This window comes from Sinohyriopsis cumingii, chromosome 15, assembly GCF_028554795.1.
Source record: "Sinohyriopsis cumingii isolate HCF-2022 chromosome 15, ASM2855479v2, whole genome shotgun sequence".
NCBI lineage: Eukaryota > Metazoa > Mollusca > Bivalvia > Unionida > Unionidae > Sinohyriopsis > Sinohyriopsis cumingii.
The window spans coordinates 88507300-88526281 of record NC_142975.1 but is presented as its reverse complement, the minus strand read 5'-3'; the positions used below and the strand labels follow the sequence as shown (position 1 = coordinate 88526281).

General features: G+C 38.9%; 1 protein-coding gene across 1 annotated transcript in view; it reads left to right on the top strand.

Moving 5' to 3' along the window:
* The window catches only part of LOC149782265 (uncharacterized), a 231580-nt gene that overhangs the window by 28112 nt on the left and 184486 nt on the right, over positions 1 to 18982 (top strand). The window contains exon 5 of the mRNA XM_089935106.1: positions 6398 to 6544. Coding sequence (XP_089791232.1) covers positions 6398 to 6544 — 147 coding nt within the window. The remainder of the gene's footprint in view (positions 1 to 6397; positions 6545 to 18982) is intronic.

Genomic DNA, 18982 nt, shown 5'->3' with positions numbered 1-18982 from the left:
GGGACAACATATAGATCAAAGGTGGGAATTGTTTATATTGTTGCCAGATACCCATGTCTATCAGATATAGTGATATCTTTTTGGAGTTTTCTTGGCCCACAAGTAGAATCATCCCTCAATATCATGAGAGGCATTATTTTTTACATTATCAAAATGTTCTAGTTGTGTTAGAATTCAGTATTAAGAGTATTCATATCACAATAAATGTTTATCACAGCTGCTTATGGAACAAGGACTAATTCAAGAGACCAGAACAGCAACATAGTTTGTACATTAATCAAAAATCAAGTCTGCAGTACAACGGTGATATAAGGCAGGCTCCTGGCATTTCTTTCCTAAATCAGTATCTCAAATGGATGCTTTTCTGTAATTTTGCATCATTTTCACAGTTGAATTTTTCGATGCAGGATATATTTTATATATGTTTATGTGTTTACAGATGCCTGTGCATATCTTCCAGGCTTGATACTTTGATTATTACAATCACTTATTTAGTGTGAAGCCAAATTCTTCACATCATGTTGTATCTACTGTATATATTTTACAAAATAGATAGAAGGCCTCAGGGTAGATTAGTTCTGTAACTAATTGAGTTACCTTCTCTAAATAAAGTCTTTATTAGTATTATTATTATTATTACCTCCAAAGCTTCTTTAAGTTTATGGTTGGGCAGAAAATGAAGAAACCCATCTGAAATCTGCCTAAAGTCCACCTGGAAAATTTGGTACAGGATTTCAGGCAGATTTTTATTTCAGGTGGAAATCTTAGGTGGATTCTTTTTATTCAAGCAGAATATTAGAACAACTAATTTGCATATTTTGCCTAAAATTCCGCCTGAATTCCGCTTGAAATTTGCCTAAGCTCCCATAATATGAGCAATAACGGTTTAGGCAGAAAGCGTTTAAAAAACCCATCTGAAATCTGCCTGGAAAATTTCATATGGGTTTACAAGCACATTTAATTTCCTCTGTTTTCTTATTGTTTTGACCTAATTCAAATATGTATCATTTGATTGCACAATGACGAGAATTTAATGGGTTGTTGTACGCATGTATAACAATAATCTCCGCCTACTGCCAGTAGTTTACTATTGTTTGTTTATGCATTATTGTATCAGAATATTTTATCAGTGCACCAGTAATTGCATTTTTATTTGCCTTGTTAGTGTAAATACCTAACTTGTTAAAATGTGATCACAGTGTGACAACAATGAACAACAACAGTATATGGTTCAATTCTCACATTTAGTGAGTATTATATATTTACATAATGGTGTCACCACATGTGCATTGACGATTTTAACTTTCTCTGAATGAAGTACATCTCTCAGATTTAAATAATAGGCACCAATGCACTCACTAAACTTGAATAAAAATCTCCAAAATACAATAAAGAAATCTCGGATATAATGCAAAACTCAGTTTTAGTTTGCTCTGATGTAATTGATTTTCATAAAGTACCTGTTTACACAGCTATGGTAATTGTGTTAATATTATGGAGTAAAAGCCAATTACACATCAAAGTATCGGCATAGCTGCCAGACAAAATTCCATCTTTATCCAAGCCAGTTTAAGGGTTTAAACAATTAACTGTCCTGGATTGCTGTCAGGAAATGAAAGGAGAAACACACAACTAAAATGGATCAATAATGATTTTGATAGATCTCTATGCAGAATTTTAAACTATATTATGATCATTCTTTCATGAACATATAATGACAGCTATGTGAATATATGATGGTTATGTTCCCTGTGCAATTAAAAGTATCTTTTCATATAGATTTTGTAGGATCACTTATATCTCTGAAAAAAAGTAACTCTTGAGCACATGAATCAAAGTAAATTAAACAGCTCTGTATGTCTAGCTGAAATGTAATCTAAAAGAATGTTATTTGGTACAAAACAATGAAAAAAGCAAAATCTGCATCTAATATTTGGGGGAATAGACAAGGATATAAGTGACACTAAGCATAATTTGCACTGTGTAAGTACTGTATGTTATAATACAAGTCTTGCAGGTAAACTCTAATAGGTCCATGAATTAGGAAATCTTTATTTACCTTTATTTCATGATGGAGAAATTGATAAAATATGCACATGTACAGCTCTACCCCGTTATAATGTGGTAGCTGGGGTCCATAACAGCCGACCTCGTTATGTACTGAACAATGCTAAAAATGATAAACAGTGTTGAATATACATGTGTGTTGGTGGTGGTGGGGATAAAAAAACCACCAGTTCAGATGTATTGTAATACTATTAGTTTATGTAAATTATGTTTTTACTGCATGGTATTTTTACATTTGTGTATGATAATAATATTTTAAAAGCAAATAAAAATATACCAAGCTTTAGAATGCTTTCTTTCAACCTATATTGTTGTACATATGATAGATAAGATCATGAGTAACATTGAAAACAATTATGTAAACACCTTATTTTAATAAATCCACTTGCCAGTTGTAATTTCTTATCTACAGCTGCATCAAGTTTAAAGTAATTAAAACTGTTGTAATCACTTACAAAATGATTAAAATTAGGCTGCTCTTGAGGCCAATGCAACCTCATGTTAAAATTTTCATTCTGTTTTAATTAGGAGCTCACAATCACATATTGACCACTTCTGCTTCCATTTTACAATTGAATAAATTAACATTTATCTGTAACAAGTGCACTGAGTAATGTCAATGCATTTTTTTAATCAATAAAATATCTTGTTTTCAGTTCAAAATATTAGTGATATATGATGATTAGCAACCAAGTGATGTCACATTATATGCTGCACACTTTTAACAATTCCAGAACACAGAATAACAGGAAAAAATGTATTAATCCATTTAAAATCCAATGATGCCCAAAACAAACACATTTGTTGACAAAATGTACTAATCCAAATAGAATAAGTACTATTCACTCACATGATGTACATATCCTACTGGAACTGTTTCATGAGTTTAAGTTGTTTGAGACCGGATCGTTCTCTTTTTGGGGTAATTTTTTATTTGTTTCTTTTTTGTTTTGCTTGGGGTTTTTTCTTCTTTTTTTTAATGAGGAAAGTCTATGATATTTTCAAATACATAATTTTCAAGGGCTCAATATCCTTGCTTTCTAGCCATATTGGTCCTAACACAAAAGCAAACAGAGCTTTGGAAACAGCATGTGTTAATTTGTGGACTGTTTCTGGCAGGTCCCTCTGGTCACTCTGAACAATAGATCCTACTTCTTGTTGATCATGATCTAAATTTCCTCTTTTGGCATGTAGGAAGAACTGGTGTGGGGTTCTCACGCATTGGGGTGGGGTTCTTCCAATATAATTTAATTGAATTAAATTGAAAGTTCCACCCTGGCTCATTAGGTTAGAAAGTTAAATTAGTGACGAGGTAGATTTACAGCTCTGAGCCCCCAGTCAGCAATGCCGACGGTTAAATTATAGAGAACACGAAGATGAAAATTCAGTCAATAACAATTTAATAAATTCGATCAATTAAAACGATAACTTCCAATCACTCGTCTTTCCCTCGACCAAGTGACAGCCTAATTCATCCCGTGATTTACAGTGTGAGTTCGATTTTCCCCCTGTCCTTGCATCTACTCATCTATTTCTTTCCTGCTAATTCCTTCCTTCTTTCCGTTCCTCTAACTCCTCCTTTGTCTCCATTTCCCTCTCTACTATCTCCTCCAATTCCGCTCCCAGACTGCAACTTCTCCTGACTTCTCTCCTTTCTTCTCCTTTCCTCCGTCTCTCTATCTGAGACTACGGGACCAAACTGTAACTGGTCTGTCCCTCAAAGCTTCCTGTGAAAAACCACAAGGCATTAACATATGTTTTATCGAATCTTACCTTACACTGTATACACAATTAATCATCAGATAAGCTATCAGGGTTTCGGTCACACATGCATACACATCGAATTCCCACACACTTCTTGCAGGGTAAACAATGGCGTAATAACACGGTATCAGCGAATTGTTATACAGACATCAATACATTGCGTCACTTCAGTATATACACATATATATTTAATCTCATCGTACTACAATCTGACAACAATCAGATGCATGTCTGTACATTACAAATATTCAACAATGGTAAAGTCTATAATCACATGAACATACGTGTTAGTCTACTATAAAATACCCACATAGCGAATTACAACATTAACTCTTACGACGGCTAGCAAGCTATATAATTCTTTACAAATATCAACTCATTTCTTCAAAATATGCAAACATATTAACAAAACAAAGTAATTCTTCGTACTACAATTCTAGTAATAATAAAGTATACATATGACCTACAATTAAAATGCAGTCGCATTCCACAAAGACTGAACAAATATCCTACTGACCTTATTTGAAGCTCTCTGTACTTAGAATTTCCCGCTGTAAGATTTTCCCACCAATAACGAATGGCTATTCGGAGTTATGCTAACCTCCACTCTGGGTAATTTCTCTCAGCGAACTAATTCTTGCCGGAAGACGTGGAGATATCATTCTACCCAAATCAAGGTCTCTCCCCTATCTCGATTCTGATTGGGTGGCGCTGTGACCCTGTCCAATCGTCTTAGCGGCCAGTTCAACCTGTCTGTCTGTCTGCAGGGAAAAGAAGTTAAGACCCTCCCACTTCTTCAGGCAACTTCTTTTGATCTTGGAAAAACATTTCCACACCTAGGTGATAATTGGCTATCTGTGACTTCGCAACTCCGAGGTCCGGCTCTCCACTTCTAGCCACAACAATCTTACGTAATGGATTAGTGGTAGCCTGCGACAATGTTTAACATCAAACAATGGCTTGTCAGAAGTACCTTGATTATACATGTTTCAACTGGGGCTACTCTGGGTCGGGGTAAACATGACAACTGGACAATGTAAGCAATAGTCTTACATTCAACAGTCCTCATCAATTTCGATCCCGTGCTGAACATTGTCAAATGAGCTTTAGCCTCTTCAACATCCTTCTCTGTGAATCCCTTAAAACCACAATCCTGCTGACAAAACAAGCTTTCCTTTTCCTAGATATATCCATTGCTTGATTAAATATCTTAATTCATTCGTAAATACTGATAAGACTAAACTTACTTTTAAATCTAATTTTACTGGAAAGTGACACTTAATTGTTTGAATAGACCTTATATGTACTGTAGCTACATTATGCAAATGAGCATCTATCTCTTCTGGGCTGCATTGCAACAGATTACAGAAAGAGGGGCAAGTTCAAAAGACATGCCTCCGCTAATCCTTTGATCTGTTGCCACGCAGGTGTCAAAAACAAAGGTCAACAGTAAGCTGATCTTCTTTATAATCAGTGAGCTGTGTTAAACTTTACAGAGGTCAAGTCACTGCAGGTCTGCTGGGGTGAATTTAGTGCTAAAGGCAATTTAGACTCATGTACTTTAGCCAAATACAATAGTTGATATAGACCAATGACAGTTGTAGTTTATTAGAGACAGGTAATTTTGGGTGTTCAATAGCCTGTCAAGGATACAATGTCTGAATACAAAAGAGGTTAATTAAGAAAACCTGTTCATGTAAAAACGTGTTCTGGTAATGTCCAAATCATGTACTGTTTTTTATGTAAAGCTTGTTTTTTAAGATTATAATTTTTGCAATTTTGATCTTGGGGCCCATAGTGCCACTGCATTATATCTGGAATTTTGTTATAGCAAAGTGCATTATAAAAGGGGAAAACTGTAAAAATAATAACAAAGAATCATAGTAGTTATAACAGTTTGTTGCCATGGTTATTGAGAGAGCTGGTCACTGCTATGTGATATATGGCGATCTTGCCAATTTCGTCTTGTAATTTTTTGTGTTGGGACACTGAAAATGTTGTATTTTTTATGTGCATATAAGTCTTGAGACATGAAATAAATTAATTTCTTGTTGCAGGACTTACTGTTCTGACAATTTACATTTTTAGCATGATCTTATTTCAAATGGCTGAATAGTTTAAAATGAAATCTTATATAATTTATTTTTGTTAATGGGAAATCATGATCAGATGCTTGGCTGCTTCATCTTTTTGGATCATTTTGATTAATTGTAGTACTGTTTGACTTTTTTGGACCAATATGTTAGATTATTTTGAACATTCCTCATACAGTCATTTGTAGGTCAGTATGACTTTTTGGACAAGGAGTAGATTATTTGATTATACATCACACAGCTAATTGTAAGACAGTATGACCTATTGGACCAGTCTTAGATTATTTTAATTATGCATCACACAGTAAATTGTAGGACAGTATGAATTTTTTTTGACAAATCTTAGATATTTTGATTATCCATGATACACAGCCAAATGTAGGACAATATGACTGTTTGGAACAGTCTTACATTAACATCATTAATCATCACACAGTTAATTGCAAATATAACTTTTGCCCCTCTCACTTCAGTTTTTCCTGTCCAATCGAGCTGTGTACTTACTGTTGTGGAATATTCGCTCTGGTTATGAGCATGTCGGTCTGGAATTCTGGCTTAGTTCTATCGCATGTCATGCACCAAAGGCTCCCGTTCTCATAGTGGGAACGCACCTTGATAAGGTAGGTACCTTGTACATTTACATGGTGAGAGCTCACTGATATGGTGAATACTTTGTACATTTACATGGTGGGAACTCACTCTGTTAAAATAATACTGTAGTATCAGAAATTTACATGGGGGACCAATTTTTATGGTTTTCATTGTTGCACCGAACCATGAATTTAAAGATGAAACATCAGCCATGTGTGATGATGACATACCTCCAGCACCCCATTTTTTGCTGTGTTTTGTTGCTTGAGATTAACAAAGCTACTAGTATTTGATAAGTCAATGTAAATACTGTAATTTGGTAATAAAATATTAACTTTTAAATGTGTTTGATATATTTTAATCCTTTGAAGAAAGAATTATGAAGCATTTTATTTTGTTCCAATGCACATTTAGTGATAAGGTATCTTGTAGTTGTAACTTCCACTCACTGTCTTAAATTGATATGCAAGATATGTAAAGACAGAGAGAAATGAGAAATAGCTAAAGGTTTTAAACGCTAATAATATTGAAAATGATTGATTAATAAAAAATACTAGTATATGAAAATAAAATTTAATACTTATTCAGACTTGCCAACCCTACTTTTGTTTTTTTTTTTGCAGGAGACTAATGATGTAACAGTCATTTCGTCGCTCCCATTTTGAAAGTTTCCCGGGGAAAGAATCAGCTAGCTGGTTCTTTCCCCGGGGAAAAGGCTGCTGGGTACTTCAACCAGTCAGAGTGCTTAATTCCTTTGGAGTTTGATCCACTAGCATTAAACACATAAATGGCTGTGAATTTCCAGTGATGTTGCACCCATAATCTCGGCATCAGTTGCCCACACAATATTTGACTCCATGCTGTCCTGTAAATACTTATTTACATTGTTGTTGAGGTACTTGCTAATCTTTTTAGTAACCATTGTGGTCAGCGCATATGCCTGTCAATACTATTATGGCCAAAAGTTGTAGCTCTCTTTGCTTCCTGAAACTGCAATGCTTATCGCTCTAAACATACAAATATCATCACCTCGTACAGTTTGCAGTTTTGTTGGGGCTGAGGATGTAAATTATACTTTGGTCACTTCATAAAGGTGATTTGCATTTTCCTGCAGCTGTCTTTTGCATTGTCTTTCTGTAGGTGGATTGAAGACATTGTGAATGCTTTTGTTTTCCTTGTGTACCTGGTGCCAACTTGGAAGTCTTGTTTGAAATTGGTAAATAATCCCCAAATCACAGAATTAAACAAGTCCAGCTTTCTAAAAACCACTAATAGGTCCGATCTTTCATTGCCATGTGAGCTACAATTATCCATTCAGTGTAACTTTGCTTGATTAGTGTGGTTGCAATCAATGTTCACTTATACTTTGCACTGAACATTACCAATAACATTTGCATGGCATATTTAGCATACCAGTTGTGGAAGTGTGATTTTAGTTTTTCTTTTTGCTCTTTATTTATTGTCAAGTTTAGTGGCTGAAAATGTTTTGATTCGACTGTCTTTCAGTTTAGTTATCATGTCAGCACTTTGGTAGCATCAGCCTGCTTTGACCTTTGGCACTCAGGCAAAAACCACAGTACAAGTGATTGATCTTGACAGATGTTTTCTTTGTGCTCATAGAGTTGATGATATTGTTTTAGTGTTGTTGGATTCATTTGATGCTATTCACTAAGATGAAACACTGTGTAAGCATTGAACTGGTAAGCTCTTTTCCTAATGCCCATGCATGTGGTAGTATTATTTTAAACACTTAAATGACCACCTTTTTCATCAGCATAGATTTATTCTTTTGTATTCTTTATTTTGTGTTTTTCTAGAGGCTAAATCTTGAAATTAAATATCTACTAATATGCAAAGTTTGGCAGGCAAAGTACCCACGAAAATGTCTTTTTTAACAAAACCACAAAAATTGAGCTCACAAAAATAAATGATACTACTGTACCTTGTACATTTACATGGTTGGAACTTAGTGTGATAAACTGAGTACCTTGTACATTTTCATCGACTCCCAGTTCCAACATAAACATAAACATATTTGATTTTGCAAAGTCTTATTCTTTACTGTTGACTTTTCAGCAAGTTTAAAAAAATGAATGCAATAGAATTGTGTTATCCTACATGGTGGTTTGAAGTGATCTTTCAGGTAACCTGGATATTTTTGGAAGACTACTACTAACCTCGTGTAGGTGATGACTTACTGTTGTAAGTGGATAAACAGGGAATTGACCATAGACCACATAATACGTTTGCCAAGCCTGAGGCTCAAACCCACACTGACATAGGTGAGTTGTCAGTGATCTGTAAAGGAGAGCTTCTTAGACCACTTGGCCACCCAGGGGCCCCTATGGTTATTGCAATAGTCAGGTAAATGTTAATTCTACAAATGATGATACACTGTTCTGCTTAATAATGTTCATGTTGAACTCTATAATTGCCCCACATTACAAGGAAGCCTTATACTGAGGTGAGTTGTAATACTGAGGAATGTTCTAAAAAGACTGCATCCGGACAGTGCATTAAAACACAAATAGAGTATTTAATTATGTGACATTGGTTCTCATGAGCCAAAGACTAAAATTAAATGTAATTAATTAAGTAGTATATATATATATATATATATATATATATATATATATATATATATATATATATATATCTCTGTGTGTGTGTGTGTGTGTCTATGTTTGTGTGTGTAGAGTTCTTGACTACTCATTGAATGTATGAATGAATGTAACAAAATATAAGAATATAAAATAGCATGCTAATTGACAATATCAACATGATTTAGTGTAAGTTTTTGTTCTTTGTGTGAAAATGAAGTTGAAGTCCATTGCCTATGTTACAAAGAAGGTGATGAGACAGGTATGTACATTTATTGGCCACATTAAGTCAGTTCCACCTTCAAAAATTTCATTGATATCAGTAATTTGCATTGTAAAAAGGCTGCAGAAACTGAAATATTGTCTGATTTGACTAAATTCTGCTGGAGAATACTCAACATTTTATAAGCTTTATTTTTCAGTAAACCTTTGATAAAAATATGAAGGTATGTTTAGCAAGTCTTTTATTGCATGTTTTGTATACCTTCTCACATTGGAAGCATATGACAGTTTGACATTTCAAAATTAATTGGTCAGAATATTTTTCTTCTCAAACTGTCCTATTGACTAACTAATCAATATTTTTTCCACTTACTGTTGACTAATAGATATTTTTCAAATATAATAGCTTCAGTTATCTGCAAAACAAGTACACATGTATTGAAATTTCTTCTTTGAATACATTCCACGATCACATTAATGTTAGGAATATAAGCTTTACTACCGCTCAAATCCAGCCCTCTCAAAAACGAAAATTTGTCTTTCTGTCTATAATTTATAGACAAAGGGTTATTACACTTGCCCATTACCTCCCCATCCCATCTACAGGTGGTGCTAGTTCAAAGCTTTCGCTGTAAACTGGACAGATGTAGTTCACTTCGCCTCCCAAAAACCAGTTGGATTTTGTGTTATATTCATCCATATTTTGAGGATTACATTATTTTCAGACTTATTACACCTTATTCTACAGGTGGTATACTTAATTTGTTAAATTTTCTTCACCTGCATGGACTTAGTCTCTGCATTCTCTGACCGAATTGTTCTCACAGCTTCATTATAATAAAACTTTTTAAAAAAGTGTAGTTCATGTTTGCACACATTGTCTGTTTTGCACCTCTTCCATAGCAGGTGTCTCTGACATGGATAACATTGTTAACTATTAGTATTATTATTTTTTTGTCCTTTATTCTTTAGTCATTCAGAACATAACAATGATGATGAGGTGTATGAAGTGCAAGGAATTTAAAGCCAGCAAGGATTCACATGATCCATGCATTGACTGTACCAAGTGTACATTGTCAGCTATATGTAGCATATGTGCTAATTGGTCAGATACTAAATGGTTGATCAAATAAAACAAAAGTTCAAAGAACAATGAATGACGGGAAAAATCATAGTCTCCCTGTACCATATGACTACATCTACTTCCATGGCAGCATATTTGGAAGACATTCTGAAGAAACGGTAAGTTCTATTCAAGTCAAAGAAAAGAACCATCTCATTTTCCACTTACATTGCTAGGTTTTCTGAACCATTGAGAAAAGTCTGACCTTTATTCATCACAACAGTCTCTCCATCTGGGTATGGCATTTCTCACCCACCTGAACTTGGTACGTCTTTCCCACCCTTGGGTGTTCCAAATCATCGATTTTGAAGAGTCCGTTTCCAACAAGAAATGTATAACAGCCAGGGAGTTTCTGCAACTCCTCAGTTTATTCAGTGCAGCAGCGGGTCTTATCCCACTGTGGTGCCTATACATCTGCCCATTGCAGTGGCCTTGCTGTCTCAATGGCACCCATTTTCAATGCATCTCAGTTACAGGATCAATGTAACGAGAGAGGTTGTATCATTCCTGGACACGTAGCACAACCATGGCTGGCTTATGGCAAGAACACCACTTAAACAGCCACCACCAGATGAGACAGTTATGTACAGGTGCAAGTACCTGGGGTTAGGGAGCCCATCAGCGACCAGTGGAGTCTGGAGGATATAGGTCTCCATGTCAATATGTTGGAGATATAATCCATAATCAAAGCATTTCAATTCTGGAATGACCATCTTCAGAACAATGATATGCTAATCATGGCAGACAACTTGGTGGTAGTGATCTATCTCCGTAAATAGGGTGGTTCCAAATCGCCCCGACTCTTCATTTTGGTCTGGTAATTTCACTATTGGTGCACACAATGTAGTATCGACATTGAGATAGACATATTCCTGGCAGACTCATTGTCTTGGCCAATTCTCTGTTGAGGAGAGGTCAGCTTCTCCATACAGAATGGTCCCTCCATCTTTCAGTCTTTCATTAGATTTGCTGGCTTTGGAGGCATCCAATGATTGATCTTTTAGCAACCAGGTGGAATCACAAACTGCCACCTTTCATTTCTTCCATACAAGATCCATAGGCTTGGTCCATTGACACACTTTCTTTCAGTTGGGAGGTTCAGTGGGCCTTTGCCTACCTCCAATGATTTTAGTTCCAAAGGTTATACAGAAATGGAGGGGCCAGAAATGCAAAATGATTTTGACTGCCCCTCTCCACAGGGACAGATCTGGATCAACAGTCTTCTCAATCTCAAATAGATCTACCCAAAAGAATCCAGAAAGGCTGAATCTTTTCAAACAGCCTCAGACCCATGTGTTCCATTATTGCCAGGAACACCTTCTCCTTCACACTTTGCATTTGTCAGGTTAGCATTGTGGCAAAAACAATTCAACCCTTCAGTTGTGGAAGGAATTGCATGAGCTAGAAAGTCATCCACTTTAAAGTCCTATGAAGTTAAGTGATGCATTTTGAGGGATTGGCGCAAAGTCAAAAACATTGGTCCTTTGAGCTTTGAGTGCCTCTGTTCCAAAAGTAGCTGACTTTTTTTCTTGGCTGTTTAGGGAGAAATATTGGCTCCAATTACTATTAAGGACTATGATATCAGACATATTCAATCATCATGGGAGGAGGATCTTGGTCATAACAAAGTCCTGTATGATTTTTTTGTCCAGTTTGACTTACGTAAGCCTAAATCACTCTGTTCCCTAAATGGTATCTTTTCTGGGTTCTGACCTGACTGAATGCAGGCAAGTTTGAGGCTTTAGACAGGACCCCATTGAAACTCCTTTCATACAGACAAACCTGTTTCCTGATAGCGTTAGCTTCGGCAGTGAATTACATGCCCTCTCTGTTGACCCAGCCTACCTTAAATTTCAATCAGATGGCTTGGTGGTCCTTATGACACAACCCCAAGAACAGGTTGCTGTCAGTGGGTAATCAAAAAGTCATAAATCCTCTCTCCTGTATTAACACAACCCAAGAGGCTTTCAAACTTTATCTGAAACGAACTGAGCCAGTTCATGGGGCTCGAAGACATCTCTCCCAGTTAAACCTGGGAAAGAGGACATAACCTCTCTCCAGGGTCCACAGTGGACCTCGAAAATCTCAAAAAACCTAAAATTTTATTTTTACCTTAAAAAGCCTAAAAAGCCTTAAAAAATGGAATGAAACCTAAATAAAAAAATTAAAACCTAAAAAATGGTAAAAATGACAAACAGCTCTCCCCTGAACCCACAAATATGCATTTTTGCATACTGTTTTTGTTACACAGTGGAGAAAGTGCACAAATTATGCAATTTAAAGACATCTGGTCATTTTATTTCATCATTCATTTGATATACACATAACGGCATATTGTTTTCACCATTTTTAGAAAGAGTGACAGTTGTACCCTTTTTAAAGATATTTTTGAAAATTTTAACTGATATGTCGTGTCTGAAATTATGTTTTGAATTAAGTGTCAGACATTTAATCCGAACTGGAAGATGCATTGCCAACATGGCAAATATATAGCTTGTGACATCATCCTAAAGGCTCGAAAATATGTTACACTGCAACTTTTGGATGAAAATCGGCACAGTGTATAACATTTCATAACTTTTCAATCACCAGATATGTAATTTTAATAGGTCTGATCACCAGCATAAGAGGTGTAAACTTCTGGGCTGCACCTTTGGCGATTGTTAGTGCCAACCCATAGACTTATAAATGCACACCGTATTCTTGAGGGATGTTGTTGAGTATTATTATAACTTTTAATTTACTACTCGGTTATCTGGTGCAGGAATGGTTGCTATTGAAACAGTGAACATTAACACATGTTTATATTCTCTTATTCGCTAGGGGTATGTATTTATTTTGGAGTAAATCAAAATTAGGTGAATTGAGATTTACGATTGGGGACGATTTACCCCCAAAATTACCATAGATAGGAATTTAGGAAAAGCATGGGGCATACATATTGTTGCTGTCTTTTTAATTCACTTGAAGAAATATGAAATATCACGCATTTATTTAGTGTATGGTATTATAATTTTTTTCTTCATATTTTGATCTGTTGGCAAATTTCCCATTAATGAGAAAATTGCAGATCTTCAAATGTTGGAAATTTCTACTACATACTATCAACTTTTGATCATCTCCTTGCATAATATTTTGGGATTTGTGTGGGGAAAACATGACTATATAATAATTAGAGCCTGCTAAATCTATAAAATGCATAATTCAAAATACCATAAGCTTTCTGCCATAAAGTTTGATCACTGTTGCTAAAAACCGAAAGACTTTTGAATTACTTTTTCACAAACAAACCACTGAAACGAATTTGATCAAATTTGACAGAAAAGATCCTGTATAGATGACTTCAAGTTTTGTACAAATGATGCTGATTGACTGTCATACATGGCAGCTGTATTTGCTGTTTGTCTCTTAAAGCAGGATAAGTAGTGTATGATGAGAACTAATAAGAATAGCAGATTTGGGGTTCATTTGGAATACCTCATGGATTTTATGTGAAATTTGATTCTGGATATACATTGATGGAGTAACAGTGTAAAAAAGGGAAAAGTTACCAGAAAAGAATGGCAGAGAATTCAATCACATGCTTAAGCACACTAGGCAAAACAGAACCCTGTCAAGTATTATGACACCTTCATGGAATTATTTGCACAAGTTGGGTACAGGTTGAAAAAAGAAAACAACCGTGGGAATATTTTGGCCAAGCATAAGTCATCTCAGTCAAGGCACATGTAAAGAATGTTGTGATGGTATGTGATGTGTATATAATGTCATTTTATAAACAAGGTACAGGTCTGTGCAGTGGCAGTTACTCTAATATTTCTAACTTTTTCCAGTTATTGTCAAGAAGGTCAAAGCATGTTCTGTTTGATTTGAAGTTATGCAGAGTTCTTCCCCTTACAGGTTAAATTTAAAAAGATTTGTAAAATAAATTGTGAAATGATTCACCTTAGGGATTAAATTCATTATATCTAAGTTGAAGCTGAAATAAGTTATAAAATAATAATATAACATGTATAATCTGTAATACTCTGAGTAGATAAAATAAAGTGTGGATAAGATCGAGTAGCTTTGGAAAATAGTAAAATGTATGCAATCTAGGTTATGAATTTTCTATATTGTGTCCTTTGACAAGACATCTTACTCTCATTGCAAAACAAAAACAAAGTACTAAATACCTTTCCATATTGAAATGTCTGAAAGTTTTGTTGTATTATGTTATAACTTGTACATGTATTATTCTATGGCATTTTAAATTAAATGTTTTCAGTAGAAAATTAGTTAAAATTTATAACCAATATGCTTATTAACTGAAACAATTTCTGATTGAATTACTCCAATTATTAATTAATTAATCCAAATATCAAGACCCTCAAATATGCTGACAGAGTTCTGTCTTTGCCCTTTTTTTCCCTCACATTTAATAGCAGTTACTTGTAGTCTATGCCTGGCCTGGGCCTGACGTCCTGCTTGCCAAAAGGAAAGTGAAGCGTCTCTCATAGCCTCTCCTTCCCAGGTGTAGTGATCACCGCAGGACCACTGTCTCGCTCTGCGGGGCAGGAGGTTACTTGCATATGGCCTCTCCTACACTATTGTGTCCACAGCAGCACCTTCATCCGGTGCCCCCTGTTTTAACAGAGCCTGCTGTGTGGCGTGACCGAGTACCCGGCGGTATAACTGGGTGGGCAGACTGGGCTCATTAGCCTTGGCAGGCAACCAGTCTAAGAGAAGGGAAACTCTGACCCCAAACCCGGGCAGATGAAGCTCGTTAGCCTTGTCAGGCAGTTCATCTAGGAGAAGGAAACTCTGATTCAAAACCAACCAAGTCCCATCCATTGGATTATGGCTCCACTGCCTTGTGGATATCTTCTGGAGAAGGAAAGGCTACGGGAGTAAACCCAGACAGAAAATCAGGAGTGGAGCCCCTAAGGCGGCTGGGGGTCGACTACGGCCTCCTTCCGGCAGCTCCTGCATCCAAACTGGTGCCAAATGTTATGCTCAGCATTCCTTCGGACCCCACCAGCAAGGACGAGAGGGGGAGCCTGATGTCTGGGCAGCCCAGGATCTCCATACTCCACGCCCAGGCTTTCGCCCTGGAGAGGACACTCCAGTCTCGCTACTGAGTGAGGAAACAACACGGAAGCTGACAGTTTACGGGTTATAAGTCCCACCCGATTGGCGTTGGGAAGGGGCGCCACGGGTCAGCTTTGACGGTGGGAGGGATCATCGTGTCCCACTGGCCAACTATCGCCCGCCTCAAGCCGGGCAGCCCCCGGTCAATAAGGTGTTGACCCGCCATCGTCTGCCTGCTCCAGTGGGTGTCTGGAGCTCAGTGTGTTGTTCAGCATGACAAGCAGACGGTAATTCCACACCAGACAAAAGAAACAAGAAACCAATAAAGAAGACTCCAGCTCTTCGATTTGCAAGCTGGAATGTGCGCACCATGTGTACAGGCTTCTCCGACGACCTCAGAGAAGTGGACGACACCAGAAAGACGTCCATCATCGATAGAGAACTCACCAGACTAAATATCAGCATAGCTGCCCTCCAGAAAACCAGGCTCGCCTCTAGTGGCTCCCTCAGAGAGGAAAACTACACCTTCTTCTGGAAGGGTCGAGAACCTGAGGAGCCCCGTCAGCACGGAGTGGGCTTTGCCATCAAAAACAATCTCCTGGCGTCAGTTGAACCTCCCACAGGGGGCACTGAGCGTCTCTTGTCCATCCGCCTCACCACTGCTTCAGGTCCTGTCAACATCATCAGTGTCTACGCCCCAACCCTCACGTCATCAGAAGACGTGAAGGATCAGTTCTATGGGCAGCTGGACGAACAGATCAAAGGATGCCCCAAAAATGAACCACTATTCCTCCTCGGCGACTTTAATGCCAGAGTAGGTGCGGACCACGAGTCATGGCCTACCTGCCTCGGATATCATGGCAATGGAAAGACCAACGAAAACGGCCAGAGACTGCTGGAGCTATGCACCTACCATGGCCTGTGCATCACAAACACCTTCTTCAAGTGTAAGCCACAACACAAAGTGTCATGGAAACACCCCAGATCTCATCACTGGCACCAACTCGACTTGGTCATCACCAGGCTCTCTGCCCTTAACAGCGTCCTCTCCACCAGAACCGACCACAGTGCAGACTGTGACTCCGACCATGCCCTTGTGAGCAGCAGAGTGCGACTACAGCCACACACGCTACACCGCTCAAAACCAAAAGGACGTCCTCGCATAAACACTGCGCAGATGTCAGTCCCTGCCAAGGTGGAGGAGTATGTGTCTGCCCTGAACAAGGCTCTCCAGGACCTGCCTGAGTACGACGCTACAGCCAAGTTAAACGCCATGAAGGGTGCCATCTACAGTACAGCTATGTCAATGTTTGGCAAGAAGGAACGACCCAGCCAGGACTGGTTCAATGCACACCTATCAAGGATGGAACCACAAATCGAGGAGAAACGAAAAGCCTTCATAGCTTACAAAAAATGCCCTAATGAACGGACGCTTGCTGCTCTCAGAAGTGCCCGAAGTAACACCCAACGCATTGCTAGACAGTGTGCGAACGAGTACTGGCAACAACTGTGTGAAGGGATCCAGCGCAGTGCCGAGTCCGGACACATTCAATGTATGTACAGTGGCATCAAGAAGGCTCTAGGCCCTACAGTGAAAGGGGTCGCTCCCCTGAAATCCCTGACGGGAGAGAAGATCACAGACTGTGGGCAACAGATGGCCAGATGGGTGGAGCACTACTCAGAACTATACTCCTGAGAAACGTCAGTCACTGATGCAGCCCTCAGCAGCATAAAGAATCTGCCCACCATGGAAGAGCTCGACAAAGTGCCAACCTTAGAGGAGCTCAGCAAAGCAATCGACTGCCTTCCAAATGACAAAGCACCAGGTAGTGACAGCATCCCGCCCGAAGCTATCAAATGTGGAAAACCAGCATTGATTAAACCACTGCACGAGCTACTTTGCCACTGCTGGGAGGAAGGAGTAGTCCCCCAAGACATGCGTGATGCCACAATTGTGACCCTTTACAAAAACAAGGGCGACCGCAGTGACTGTAATAATTACAGAGGGATCTCGCTCTTGAGTATTGTTGGTAAAGTGTACGCCCGCATCATACTCAACAGGCTGAAGTTGCTGGCAGACCGTGTGTACCCGGAATCACAGTGCGGCTTCAGAGCAGGCAGGTCGACGACAGACATGATCTTCTCCCTACGACAACTCCAAGAGAAGAGCAGAGAGCAAGGTCAACCACTCTACATGATGTTCATCGACCTCACCAAGGCCTTTGACTTGGTCAGCAGGAAGGGCCTTTTTGAACTTCTGAGTAAGATCGGTTGCCCCCCAAAACTCCTCAGCATGATAATCTCTTTCCATGCAGATATGAAGGGAACAGTCCTGTATGATGGATCCTCCTCAACCTCCTCCCCAATTAACAGTGGTGTGAAGCAGGGCTGCGTGCTGGCACCAACACTTTTTGGGATCTTCTTCTCCCTGCTCCTGTCCTACGCCTTCGACATGTCCACGGATGGCATATATCTACACACCAGGTCCGACGGGAAGCTGTTCAACCTGGCACGACTGCGCTCAAAGACCAAAGTGAGAGCTGTGCTCATCAGGGAGATGCTTTTTGCAGATGACGCAGTTCTTGTGGCCCACACTGAGGAAGCCCTCCAGAGACTGGGAGACCGTTTTGCTGTTGCCTGCACGCAGTTTGGTCTCACCATCAGCTTGGAAAAAACAAATGTCAGCGTGCAAGATACCACCATTGCCCCTTCAATCAAAATCAACGGTGTCACCCTGGAAGCAGTCAATAACTTTACCTACCTAGGGTCAACCATCAGCAACACTCTCTCGATTGATATGGAGCTGGACAGAAGGCTTGGAAAGGCAAATACCATCATGGCTCAATTAACGAAGAGGGTGTGGGAAAACAACGCGCTGACAGAGCACACCAAGGTCCGAGTCTACCAGGCCTGCATTCTCAGCACCCTTCTATATGGAAATGAGACCTGGAGTACCTACATGAGGCAAGAACGCCGGCTCAACTCCTTCCATATACGGTGCCTAAAACGCATCCTGAAAATCAGCTGGCAAGACCGTGTTCCACACAGTGAGATCCTGCAGCGTGCAAGTACCCCCAGCATGTACTCCCTGCTAATTAAACGCCGCCTTCGATGGCTGGGTCACGTCCGACGCATGGAGGATGGAAGGCTGCCAAAGGACATCTTATATGGACAGCTGGCTACTGGCATGAGAAGAGTCGGACGCCCCTCACTCCATTTCAAAGATGTATGCAAGAGGGACATGAAGGCATGCAACATTTCACCCGATGGCTGGGAAGAGCTGGCTGAGGACCGAGGCACCTGGAGACTGATGGTAAACAATGGCATATCAGTCGCTGATGCGAGGAGAGGCCAGTTGGCGGCAGAGAAACGTAAGAGAAAGAAGAACGCAGCAGCAACCACAGTAACGCAGACTTCCCAGTATGTCTGCACCAACTGCAGTAGGGACTGTC